The 14,595-nt window shown below is 33.6% G+C and overlaps 1 protein-coding gene across 1 annotated transcript in view; it reads right to left on the reverse strand.

The window, feature by feature from the left end:
- Positions 1-14,595, reverse strand: part of LOC135844415 (uncharacterized) — a 63,221-nt gene that overhangs the window by 23,060 nt on the left and 25,566 nt on the right. The window contains exon 3 of the mRNA XM_065362618.1: positions 7,985-8,075. Within this exon, the coding sequence (XP_065218690.1) occupies positions 7,985-8,075 (91 nt within the window). The remainder of the gene's footprint in view (positions 1-7,984; positions 8,076-14,595) is intronic.

Consider the following 14,595-nt stretch of genomic DNA (forward strand, 5'->3'; position numbering starts at 1 on the left):
ATTGGGACGCTCTGTGGCATATCCCTCTTTTGTTTTACCGTGATTTCCTCCGGTGGTGAACCAATCTGTGTAAACCACGCTGGGGCATATGTCAGAGGGAGATATATGGCCACAGGGTTGCTCGAATTAGAGTATATTATGTACCCTAATTCGGGTAACACTGAAAAGAGCGTCGGTCAGGGTTACGTGCCAACTGAGTGGCGCGATGTCCGTTACTGTCTTTTCAATACCCGGAGAGGCAGTCAGTATTTATGTGTTCTTTATAATCATACTCGCGGATCTTCCGAAGTTTGAATGTGTTATGTATAAGTTAGATATTAAGTGTTTAAGAGGTTTTATCCTCATCTTATTTGTGTCTTTTTATATAATCGTGTTGTGTATGTGAACATCCCAATAAGGGATGAATAAAGGTGTAAAAGTACATAGACGTGCATATTTTGTATAATGTTGTTACCTATCGCGTATTAGATCACAGGGGTAAGTGTCCTACGGGCTAAATACTACCTAATTATCCACGAAGGCTTAAGAATATTATAACACTATTTCGACCAATCACAACTCGGCATTTTGAAACTTTGATAAAAATGTGTTCAAAAGTTGTAAACGAACCTCGAACAGCTCAAAAATCAATTTCAACCAATCAGAACGCAGAATCTTGAAACGTTGACAAAATGTGTTCAGAAAATTGTAAAATAACGTTAAAAATCTCAATAATTATTAATTTCGATCAATCAAAATGCAGGATTTTGAAACGTTGATTAAATGTGTTATGCAAGTTGTAAAAGAACTTAAAACAGGTCAATAATCGTTTTTTTGACCAATCAAAACACAGCAATTTGAAACTTTGACGGAATCGGTTCAAAAAGTTTTGAAAGAACCTCTATCAGGTCGATAATAATTTTCGGTTGGCATGAATATTGGAAATACAACAAGAAAGATTTTCAAAAAATAAATATTGAGTGAGGGTCATTTTCGAAATTTTTAAACTGATTGTAGTAGTGAAAAAAAAACGAAAAAATTTAGGCCAAATTTTAAAGCTTCTTACTCATTGAATACGAGTCTTAAAATTATTGATCTCCTTCCTTACAATATTTGAGTAATTTAGTTTACTGCATTTGTGCATTAGGTCAACAGAAGCAGAGTTCTGCTATTAGCATACTCCACATCATGACAGACCTTCGATTAGTATTGTTTCACTTCATCTCATCCAATTTGATGATCCAAAGTATAATGAAAATAACGTGTAAAAAAAAATTCACTTCATTTATGCACGAATTGTGATTTTCCACAAAGGTATTTTAGATACCTACGTAGCCATTTTGAGCAGGCACTAGGCGCCCATTAACCGGAAGGAATATACGTATAGGAATTGTAACAGCCGCAGGTGCTTTAAAGCAGCACTTTGCGCTCGTTTTTTTTATTTTAACGATACAAAAAACAAATGAATTTTCAATCCTTTCTACGGTACAGCTCCTCCTGTCTATAAAAATACTCTTATGAGCTAGAAAAACACTTGCGTCGCGAATCAATACGATACTATTACGAGCATTAAACAAATACTACTGTTTGTGTTTATATTGGCATTGATGACATTCTCGTTGATGCGGTTTTCTTGTTTGCCTGAACGCACGAATAAAGGAGAAAAAAATACGCGAAATTTTCGGTTGATTCGAATAAAACGCGTTTTCTATAACGTAAAATGCCTTAAAATGCTTTCAAAATACCAGTTAAAATAAGCTAAAAGAAAATAAACGTCGACGTTTGTTTATAATACGTTTTTTTCCATGTTTTTTATTACTTTTTACGTGTTTAAAAGCGAACGGTATTCCGAGCTTTTTATCCTTATAGTGTATACTCTATGATATGTATTTGCGAAAAAACTTTTTCTGGAATTTAATTTCCACCAAGTATAAAAGTTTTGAAAATATAATTTAATAATTACGTCGTTGTACCGTAATTGTTTTAAAACAACGGAATACTTTCTTTTTTCCATTCTTCTTTGTGACGATGATGCGGCGTGTTTACAAAAATATATAATTCTGTTTGTTGTAAGTGTAGGTAGGTATACCTTGCCCTGCCTATTTGTTTGTTTCGTTGTAACTGATATACACGTCTGCCTCTTTTTCTTTCTTTCCTTCCTTCCTGAGTTGGTTGTTTTACTCGTTTTCTATGGTTAGTCTTTTTTGTTCTCATTTTTCGTAATCTTTTAAGACGACAGTACCTTTACTGAATACTGCACAGACAGTAATACCAACTGTTTAGATGTTGCTTAAGTCAACAAGATGTTCAATGATTTTAGAAGTAGGTACCTCGAGATCTCAAAAAATCCTACAAAAATTTCAAACAGTAATAAAAAAAAAAGATGCAACGATGACATTTTCTAGACAGAAAACCACAATTTTCAAGATTGTTTTTTCTTTTAGAAAACCCCAGTTTTTTTTTCTATAAAGTTCAGTTGGTAATAAATACAAAGAAACGTCCGAAATATATCAATATATCTAACAGCAAACCTGCTAACTTGATAGATTACAAAAGTAACCGTATTCACCGAATACATACTCGTAGATACGGGTACAGATTTGTAATCACCAAACCACATTATTGCTTGGTAAAATGTAATTTAGTTCCTTTGCAAAGGACTAACCTCAAACCATGCACTGTTGCTTACAGTTAGAAGAGGTGGTATAGGTGAAGAGAGACAGCGAAATTAAATTCAATCTATAAACTCGACTGGTAGATAGGTACAGTGTAACTTATCCGTATCTTACCTATGAATTGAACGCAGGGGTCCACGTCAAGTCTGAACTCTGAAGCTATTGCTACCTATACTCTCTTATTGTCATCTTATTCGCACACTGCAATGTTTCGTATTGATAAAGGTAACTTTTTCAAGCAATAAACCAACGAGAGAACGAACTTACAATATACTGCACCCTTTGCTTTATTATTGAACGAACGATTCTCGTTTCCAATAACATCGACGAAGCTTTAGTATGTACAATTTTTGTTCGTGGTTTTTTTCCACTCTCCATCATGTATAGGTATTGCAAGTTTATGAAACATGATTAATGATGGTGTCTGTCGTCCGCAGGTCCAAAAGTACTACCTACGTAATTGTGTATCTCGAAACCTGATGTGAAAATTGTTACCGCAATCATGTTCCGTAATGATTGTTTAAATTGTTATTCAAATTGGTGTATAGTGTCTTAATTACAGTGCGATCCGGGTCCGAGACGTGGTATTTGCCCCGTGTTCTTGTTACAATATTCAAACTACCCATAATGGCATAACGATGTACGTTCTTAATAACCGCATTTGCCATGTTTTACTCGCACTCTCTTCTCCGTGTATAAAGTTAAATGAAATTAATGAGTCGTGATTTACGGTATTTCCACTGCGGCAAAGTTTTAGTTTCAAGTTTTACCACCATATACTGTTGTCTACTAGAAATTGAAATAAAAAACTATTCGTTTTGGATGAATTTTCGACGCTTTTAGGTTATAGCTTTGCTTTGTGGGGTTTTAGGTGAGGAATTGTAGGTAGGTATTAGGGAAGCAGGGAAGATAACGCGTGCTTGACGCAAATTATTCAACTTTTAAACGTCACTTTGACGGTGATATGAGTACCTACCTAACCCACTACGTTTATTTTTCCAGACAGCTTTCATCCAATTTATTGTAACTTTTGAACAGTTGTCTTTTTGGGATGAGTTGAGTGCTCGAGTAGGCCCTTAATATTTATCTATAATACCTACTTATCTCTTGTTTGCTTTGTTCATTTATTAACGTAAGACCGAGTTGTATCCGAAGCTCAATAGGTAATATCAACCAATCAGAACGCGGAATTTTGAAATTTTAACGGAAAGCTTCAACACACGGGTGGTTTGCATGTGTAAGCCAGAATCTACGAGCCGGACATCAAGTGTTCAAATCGTCCCAAATTTTTTTTTGTCAATATTTTAGTCGATCATTATTAAAATTCAAATACGATGGACACGTGTTCATTGAAAATTCTAAAAAGCTGTATCATAAGCTGAAAAAGGACACTAATCAATATCAAGCAGTCATGAACGTGGCTTTTTGAAATATTGATGGAATGCGTTTATAAAGTGGTATCAGACACTCAAAAACTCAAAAAGTTCAATAATTATTTTCGACCAATCAGAACGCAACACTTAAAAACTTTGACGAAATGTGGTCAAAAAAAGTTGTAAAAGAGACTCAAACATCTCAATATTCATTTTCGACCAATCAAAATGCTGTGTTATGACTAGTAGAAAATGACTATTGAGCTTTTTGATGCCCCTTTTCAACTTTTTGAAAACTATTCGTCAAAGTTGCAAAATACCTACTGTATTTCACCAACGTTTCAAAATGCGATGTTCTGATTGGTTGAAATTGATTAATCTTTTTGACGTTTTTTGCACCTTTATGAACACATTTCATTAAAATTTCAAAATGCCGGGTTCTGATTGGTTGAAAATGAATATTGAAATGTTTTAGGTACTTCTACATCTTTGAGAACCCTTTTCGTCAAAGTTATAAAATGCTTTGTTTTTATTGGTCGAAAATGATTATTAACTGGCTTGAGGTTTTTTCGAAACTTATGATAAATGTTTAGAAATGATGGTCCCAATTGGTCGAAATTATTTATTAAGCTTTTTGAGTGACTGATGCAATTTAATTAACGAATTTCATCGATATTTCAAAACCCCATGTTCTGATTGGTCAAAAATGATTATTGACCAGATGTCTGTTCTTTCAAAACCTTTTGAACACATTTCAGAAAATGACATGTAGATATTAAAAATGTTTTGAAAGAACCTCAATTTGATGAATAATCACTTTAGACCAATCAAAACACAGCATTTTTTAAAAATATGTTCAAAAATATGTAAATGAGCCTCAATCATCAATTTCGGCCAATCAAAGCCCGGCATTATGAAACTTTGACAGAATGTGTTTGAAAATTTGTAAAAGAAACCTAAAACTACTTCATAATCATATGTATATCGACCAATTAAAACACAGCATTTTATAACTTTGACGAAACGTGTTCAAAAACTCGTGAACGAGCCTCAGACAGCTCAATAATCGTTTTCGACCAATCGAAACACAGCATTCTGTAACTTTGAAAAAATGTATTTAAAACCTTGTAATTGTGCCTCAAACAGCTCAATCATCTTGGAGGGCTAATTGTGAAAGTCGCCATAGTCAGCAGTGATTTTTGTACAAATCAATGAAAACGTTGTTGTCATGCTTCAGTGATAATGTAAAAACTTCATGGTCAAGTATTAAAAAAACATCTTCAACTATCCCAGAATGCATTACAATACTCATTTTTCCCTTTAAAATTGATGAAATATGAAAAAAAAATGTTTTAAGTTGTGTGAACAAAAAAATGACTAAGGCGACTATCATAATTAGCCCTTCTCTTCTTCAACCAATCAAAACACAGAATTTTGAAATAAAAAATTAAAGTAGGATGGACATTAGCTCATCAAAAATTCAAAATTTTGTATCAGACACTAAAAAAAATCAACTATCAATTTCAACCAATCAGAACCCATCATTACGAAACCTTGACAAAATGTGTTCGAAAAGTTATGAAAGTACCTACGTCAATCAGCTCAATAATCATTTTCGAGCAATCAAAACACAGCGTTTTGTAACTTGTAACTTTTACAAAACGCGTTCAAAAAGGTGTAAAACAGTGTACAACAGCTCAATACTCATTTGCGACCAATCAGATCACGGCATTCTGAAATATTGACGAAATGCGTTAGTAAAGTTCTGTCAGGCACTCAAAAAACTCAAAAAATCAATTTCGACCAATCAGAATGCAAGATTTGCTCAAAAGTTTTAAATGAACATAAAACTGCTCAATAATCATTTTCGACCAATCAAAATACAGCATTTTGTAACTTTGACGAAATGTGTTCAAAAAGATGTAAATCAGCTTCAAACGGCTCAATATTCAATTTCGACCAATCAGAGCCCGGCATTATGTAACTGACGAAATGTGTTCAAAAAAATGTAAAAAACCTAAAAGAGCTTAATAATCATACTTCAATCAATAAGAGTATTTTGAAATATTAATAGAATGCGTTAGCGTTAATAAAGTTCAAAAATCAATTTCGACCAATCAGAACGCAGGGTTTTGAAACTGATGAAAATGTGCTCTTAAGTTTTGAATGAGCCTCCATTACGTGAATAACAATTTTCAACCAATCAAAACACAGTATTTTGAAATATAAAGTTGAAGTTTGATCGGTAGGAAAGAACATTGAAAATTCAAAAAGTTGTATCAGAAAGTTTGAAAAAAGAAACTCATAAATATCGACCAATCAGAGCTTGGCATTTTGAAACATTGATGGAATGCGTTTATAAAGCTGTATCAGGCACTCAAAAAGCTCAGTAATCAATTCCGACCAATCGGAACGGAGCATTCTGAAATTCAAAGTTTAAATAAGATGGACAAGTTTTCATTGAAACTTTGAAAAGTTGCATTGGAAGCTCACAAAGCTCAGTAATCGGTGGCGACCAATCGGACTTGGCATTCCAAAATTTCGATAAAAAATTTGTTCAAAATGTTGTATCGGAAGCTCAAACTGCTCGATAATCAATTTTGACTAATCAGAATGCAGCATTTTGAAATTTAATGATCAAATACGATGAGCGAGTATTCATTGAAAGTTTAAAAAGTTGTATTGGAAGCACACAAGCTCAAGTATCAATTTCGCCCAATCGCAGCACAGCATTTTGTAATTTTAAAGAAATGCGTTTGATAAAGTTGTACCTATCAAAAGCTTAAAAGGCTAAACAACCTATTTCGACCAATCAGAAGGCTGCTTTTTGAAATTTTGACGGAAAGCGTTCAAGAAGTTGTTTCAGAAGCTCAAAACGGACAATTATGAACATGGGCCAATCAGAATGTGACATTTTGAAATCTTCATTTAATGCTTTCAAAAAATTCTTTTGGAAGCTCAAAAAAACAGGATAACCAATTCTGTCCAATCAGAACGTAACATTTTGAAATTACAAGTTCAAATATAATGTTCATAAAGTTGTATATCAGTAGCTCCGAAGGCTGAATAATCAAGTTCGGCCAATCAGAATGCGGCAATTTGAAATATAAAGTTCAAATACGATGGGCATGTGTTCATTGATAGTTCAAAACATAAAAGTGGCTAAAATAATTATTTCAAATGCATTATAGCTGTAATGTACATGGTATAAAATGTTACGTAATTCAATTGAGGAGTTGCCTATACAGGTAATTGTGCAAAAGAAGGTCGCACATTAGGTGAGACACCTAACACCCTGTATAATTGTGAACGATAAAAAAATATTCAAGCATGATCTCGTCAGAGAGCTTCTGAGAGTATTAATAAAAATGATCTCATGTGGTACTCAAAGCACATCTACATATCAAGTATACTATGTGTAAAAACAATACAACGTTTTTCCCCACAATATGAACCCTTTTTCGCCGACACCAAAGCTCACAGTTATTAGCTAACGAGAAAGACTGTCGACAAAATTTACATTCCAAAGTACTCGAATTCGGCGATGAGGGATTATCATTAAACGTATTCCCTTGTTCCATATATGTATGTACAGGGACCCGGGACCCCTATACAATTTATAAAATATAAACTTGAGCATAGTCTAGGTCTATCACGCTGCAGACGAATCTATTATAAAATATTTTTGCATCCATTACAAAAGGACCCCCCAATTGTGTAAAAATTTCGCAACAATGTTAATCTCATGAATGAATAAACAACCACAAAGCGTACATAATGGCATTAACCCCACCCCTGAGAGTAATGATATTCGCTGGGTCGATGGGTCCGTTGAACGGCTGTTGACTATGTCATTAATTTGATTTCTATTTACAGCCGCGGATACTACATACCAGCATATAAAACCAGAGCTTCCATAATAATCGATAAAATTTTAATTATGTGTATCAAACATACCTTAAAATCAGGCTCGGCGCATTTTTTGAAAGATCCGACGATATATAAATTCCCCGAATCGGTTTCTATCATTTTAGCTTGAGCTGTAAACCTGTAAAATGAAATCAAACAATTCCAAAGATTAAAAGTTTGGAATAAGAATTCCAGTGGCAGCAGAATTGACGCACATTAATATCAAGTCGTCGTACTTATTGAAGACGCAATGGCATTGAAAAAGCCAACTTTTCTGTCGACATTCGCCGCATTGCAATCGACTATACTTTTATAGCGATAACTTTCGACATTATTCGCATAGTTGGAAGTTACCCCAAAGCCTGCCGATCCAATTGCGAATTGCGATTCCCAATTCTTGTCGTAAATTTAGCCCGCGGAGAGAAAGAGATAATGATACCGATCCAGGTTTGTTTCACGACGAACGAACGAGTTGAAAACTTACGCATCTATCCACAGAGATACCAGCTATCATCACGTAATGCAAATTCGCGTATTCGCTGGCAAAGGGAAAGGGCATCAAAAAAGAACTTTTTTCATACCTTAAAAAGTTTCTTTTTCATAGAAAGTGAAAGTCGCATCCTGAATATGAAAACTTTATTAAGGTTATTACGTTATTAAATTGAAGTAGATGATGCACAGTGCAGTGTCAAGAATTATTCCAAAGGTGTTCTTCGAATGTTGACTTTACACTCGTTTAGTATTCACGGTATGGAGTCTTTTACGCGTTTCGCTATCAAACTACGTTTGATTACAGCGTCAAGAAGAAAGGCAAAAAAACTAGATTTACTGTTTTTTCTCACCCGCTGGGGATTGAAATATGATCAGCAATAAGGGGCCAAAATCAGTTTTGTGGCGTCGATTTTTATGTAAACTTTTCATTCTCTGTTTTCTTTCTGTCTCGTGTCTCGTTTTCTTCTCTATTTTTTTTTTTTTTTTGGTAATGTCGCCTTTGCGATGGTTTTAATAAAATTTTTCATCATACATATGCATGCACGCAGTCTCGCGAGTATTTTGATTTTGTTTAAATGTTACGTGCTGTTCTTATAATATTGAGATCAATCTTAGTATTTCAAACGTTTTACCGGGTTATTGAAATCTCTACGTGTGGTACGAAACGACGAACGCGTTTAACTCGGTGTAAACGACCGGATTTGCTGCAGCGTTTTTTTTCCTCTTTTTATTTTTTGTCGAGCTAAAGCGGATTAGTGCGTGAAAGTTTTGTTAAATTATTGATAAAATCTATAAACTCTGAAACGAATGCATGAAGTGGCTAAACAAATTGAATCGAATAAAATAATAAATCATTCTTAAAATACTAAGTCGATCGATCTTGAATTTCATGCATAAACCATTTTTCCCCTTTTGTATATAGTAAGTAGGTGTAAGTATTATATTTCTTCGTACTTATTTTGCTTCGTGTATTCGTATTATAAACAGAAACACAAATACGAGTAAGAAACTTACCTAGGTACTTAATGAATTATAAAAATAGCAGAAGTTTTGTTCGTTCGTTTTATTAACCGAGAGAAGGTAAAAAAAAAAAAGGTATCAGTGGAAAAGTAAATACTGTAATGAAAAGTAAAGAAATATATACTTAGTATACTTAGGCCTTGACGATGCACATTTTACACCCCTCTCTCTGCGGATTGTTAGTGGAATGCAGTAGAATCTCAATTAACTTGACCAATTTCCATCGGTCAGATATCCGTATCTATTTTCTTCTATTATTTTCGACCGTTCGACTTCGATTGTAAGAACTTCATTAAAAGTAGGTTTTTCTTCACAGTAGACTAAATTACATAAATACTCATCGTAGTGGAGCTTTAAAGTAGCTATACCTACCTATATACAGGGTGTTCCAGAATAACCTTTCACATTTTGGTAACCACTGATCTGTGTTCAAGAGGAGCTAGGGGAATGGTAAAGGCGGTTCTAGGTAGCCAAAGCATGCCGAATTATGTTTCAATAGTTATTTTTTGCCCTGGAGAAGTAGATGGCTGCACAGTGTACTTTTACTGTGAGGTCCTTTTTTAAAAATAAAGACTCCCGGACCCCTTTACTTTACTCATCAGTAACAAAGCTCATTTTTAACTAAACAGTGAAGTGAATATACAGAATGTGCGCTTCAAGTGTACAGAGAATCAGTTGATAATACTCGAGAAACCTCTACACTCCGCCAAGTTGACTGTTTGGTTGGGCGTGGCTAAGTTTGGTGTAGTGGGACCATGTGTGTTTAATGAAACAGTAACGGTGAGGGGTAAGGCAAAATGTTGAACGAGTTTCTTGTTCCTGAACTGAAAGGCAGACGATTATATAGTGTATGTATAGTTACTTACTTGGTTACAACATGTTGGAGCTACCTATCATTCAGAGACCAACACAATATGTTTAGCGCGTGAGCACTTCGGTCATTGAATAATTTCGTTGAACACAGAAATTTAATGGCTACCTCGATCCCCTGATTTTTCCGCCTATGATTTTTTTTATGGAGTTACCTCAAGTTAAAAGTGTATCAGGATGAATCTAGGACTCTAAAACATCTTCTAGGTGATATTAATCGTGAGTTGAGACTGATTGGAAGAGAAGTGTTCAATAATTCGAAAAAATGTTTGGTTGAATGTGTCAAAAATGATGGAAAATATCTCGATGGAAAAATTTTTAAAACTTTATTTTTAATGGAAACTCAAATATATGGTCTAAAAACGGCATGTTTCTACTTCATTTTGGTTGTAAAAGAATTTTTGTAAACATTTTTCTCTCAGAGTAATAAGAAAAACAAATGTGAAAGGTTATTCTGGAACACCCTGTAATTATCAACGTTGTACAAACCTTAACTTTTTTGCCCAAGATAGAACATAGGATGGACACGCTCCCATGGAAACTTCGAAAAGTTGCATTGGAAGCTCACAAAGTTCAGTAATTAGTGACAGCCAATCAGAACATGGAATTTCGAAATTTTGATGAAAAAGGTCCAAAATGTTGTATCAGAAGCTCAAACAGATCGATAACCCATTTCAACCAATCAGAATGCAGCATTTTTAAATTTAAAGTTGAACTAGGTTGGACAATTGTGTTCATTGAAAATTCAAAAAGTAGTATTAAAAGATGAAAAAATACGCTAATCAATATCCACCAATCCGAACGTGGCATTTTTCAGTTTTTATGGATTGCATTTATGAAGTTGTATCTGGCACTCAAAAAGCTCAATAATCAATTTCGACCAATCACAACGTGGCATTTTGAAACTTCGATGAAATGTATTCAAAAAATTGTAAAAGAATCTAAAACAGCTCGATAATCGTTTATTCAACCAATCAAAACACAGCAATTTGAAACTTCGACAAAATCTGTTCAAAAAGTTGTAAAAAAGCCCCGAACAGCTCAATAATCATTTTGGACCAATCAAAACGCGACATTTTGAAACTTTCATGAAATGCACTCAATAAGTTGTACAAGAACCTCAAACATGCTCAATAATCATTTTCAACCAATCAAAACACAGCAAATTCGATTTAAAGTTGAAGTACCTAGGATGAACATGTGTTGATTGAAAATTCTTAAAGTTGTATCAAAATTAGAAGAAAGATACTAATCAACATCGACCAATCAGAACGAGGCATTTTGAAACATTGATAAAATCAGTTTATAAAGTTTTATCAAACACTCAAAGAGCTCAATAGTCAATTTCGACCAATGAGAACGCGGCATATTTGGTGAAATGTGCTCTAAAAGTTGCTAATGAACCTAAAATAGCTCAATAATCATTTTCGACCAATCAAAACGCAGCATTTTTTAATTTGAAATTTTATTGAAGTAGGATAGACGAGTGTTTATTGAAAATTCAAAAAGGTTACTCGCGATAGCTGCAAAAGGACCCTAATCGACGTCGACCAATCAGATCAAGGCATTTTGAAATACGCGATAAAATGCGTTTACAAAGTTTATCAGACACTCAAAACGCGCAATAAAATATCGACCAATAAAAAGACAGCATTTTGAAAAATAAAGTTTGAATAGGATTGATGCATGAGGCGAGTTCAAGGCGAATTTGAAAAGTTGTATCAAATGCTGAAAAATAACTCTAATAAATATTGACCAATCGGAACGTGTCGTTTTGAAATTTTTATGGAATGCATTTTATAAAGTTGTATCAGACACTCAAATAGCTCAATAATCATTTTCGACCAACCAGAACATGGCATTTTGAAACTGTGATGGAAAGTGTTCAAAAAATTGTAAAAGGACTTATAACATCTCATTAATTATATCGATCATTCAAAACACATCAATTTTTAAATTTCAAATTAAAGTAGGATGGTCACGTGTTCATTGAAAATTTAAAACGTTGTATCGAATATAGAAGAACATTAAACAGCTCAGTAATCATTTTTGACCAATCAGAACATGGCATTCTGAAATACCGATAAAATGTGTTCAAAAAGTTTTGAAGTAGGTAACCTTAATCAGGTCAATAATCATTTTCGACCAATCAGGACGCGGTATTTTGAAACATCGATGAAATGTGTTAAAAACGATGTAAAAAAAACTCAATAATAATTTTCAATCCATCAGAACATGGAATTTTGAAAAATTGACAGAAGTTTCGAAAGAACCTCAATCAAGTCAACAACCATTTTCGACTAATCAAAACAAGGCATTTTGTAACTATGACGAAATGTGTTCGTAAAAATATTCTAAGAAAACCTGAAATAGCTCAATAATTATTTTTCGACCAATCAAAAAATAGAACATTTTGCAACCTGAAATGTGTTCAAAAATGTGTAAAGGAGCCTGAATCAGGTCAATAATCAATTTCGACCAACCAAAAGGAAGAATTTTGATACTTTGATGAAAATGTGCTGAAATGATTTGAAAGAACCTGAAACAGTTCAATAATCATTTTTTCACCCAATCAGAACATGGCATTCTGAAATATTTACGAAATGCGTTAATAAAGTTGTAAAAAAAACCTAAAAGAGCTTAATAAATCAATTAATCATATTTCGACCAATCAAGACACAGCATTTTGTATCTTTGACGAAAAAGTTGTGAAAGATCGACAAACAGCTCAATAAACATTTTCGACCAGTCATAACACTGCATTTTGAAACGTTGACGAAAAGTGTTGGAAAAAATTGTAAAAGAGACTCAAGCAGCTCAAACATCAGTTTCTACCAATCAGTACGTGACATTTTGAAACTTTGAAAAGAGCCTCGATCAGGTCAACAATCATTTTCGACCAATCAGAACGTAGAGTTTTGAAATTTTGATGAAATGCGTTGATAAAGTAAGTTGTAAAAGAACCGCAAACAGATCAATTATTATTTTGGACCAATCAAAACTCATCGTTTTCAAATTTAAAGTTGATGTAGGATGTACATGTGTTCATTGAAAGTTTAAAAGGTAGGTACATCAGAAATTGAAAAAATGACCAATCAGAACATGGCGTTTTGAAGTATTGATGAAATGCGTTTATAAAGTTGTAAAAGAACCTAAAACAGTTCAATAATCAAATTCTATCAATCAGAACGTGGAATTTTGAAATTTGTATGGGTTGCATTTATAAACTTATATCAATTTTGACCAACCAGAACTTTGCACTTTTAAACTTTGACGAAATGTGTTAAAAAAGTTGAAAAGAGCCTCAAACAGCTCAACCATCATTTTCGACCAATCAAAATGCGACATTTTGAAATTTAGACAAAATGTGTTCGAAAAGACAAGTTTTAAGATAACCTGAATCAGGTCAATACTCATTCTCGGCCAATCAAAACACAGCAAATTCAATTAAAAGTTAAAGTAGGATTGACAATAATTCTAATGGTGGTATCAAAAGTTGAAAAAGACACCAATCATCATCAACCAATCAGAACGTGGCATTTTGAAATATTGATGAAATCCGTTTGTAAAAGAACCTAAAAAAGCTCAATAAACAAATTCCACAAGTCAGAACGTGGCATTTTGAAATTTTTATAGAATGCATAAATTATAAAGTATTATCATTTATCAGACACTCAAAAAGTTGAATAATCAATTTTGACCAATCAGAACATTGCATTTTGAAAATAAAGTGCGAGTAGGATGGACGCGTGTTCATAGAAGATTCATAAAGTTGTATCAAAAGCTGAAAAAGGACACTAACCAATATCGACCAATCAGAACATGGCATTTTGAAATATTTATGGAATGCATTTTATGAATCGACATTCCTGGCTCCCTCTGATATCTACCTACTTCTTTTTTTTGATCAGACTTCTCACTTTCTCCCCGGCGATTTGTGACGTCACCCTCACGAAAGTTTTATGCCCATCTCATTTAAGGTAACCCTTTGTGAGCTTCTAAACTTTACTCTTAGGTAGGTACTCAGAAACTCCGTAATATTTGTTATCTTTGCGGATGTTCCAACTTCGTGGATCCCTTTGAAAAATCTCTAAAACGCAATTCAATCTAAGTAAAAATCGTATTTTTAAAAAACAAAAAAATATAATATTCTTTAACGACGGACTATTTTACATGCGTTTAAAATGCATATGTTCCAGCAAAAAAAAAAGAAAAAAAGAACACTCCTTTATATTCCACCAGATATGTAAAAAAATTTCTGCTAAATCGCATGAAAA

This window comes from Planococcus citri, chromosome 4, assembly GCF_950023065.1.
Source record: "Planococcus citri chromosome 4, ihPlaCitr1.1, whole genome shotgun sequence".
Lineage (NCBI taxonomy): Eukaryota > Metazoa > Arthropoda > Insecta > Hemiptera > Pseudococcidae > Planococcus > Planococcus citri.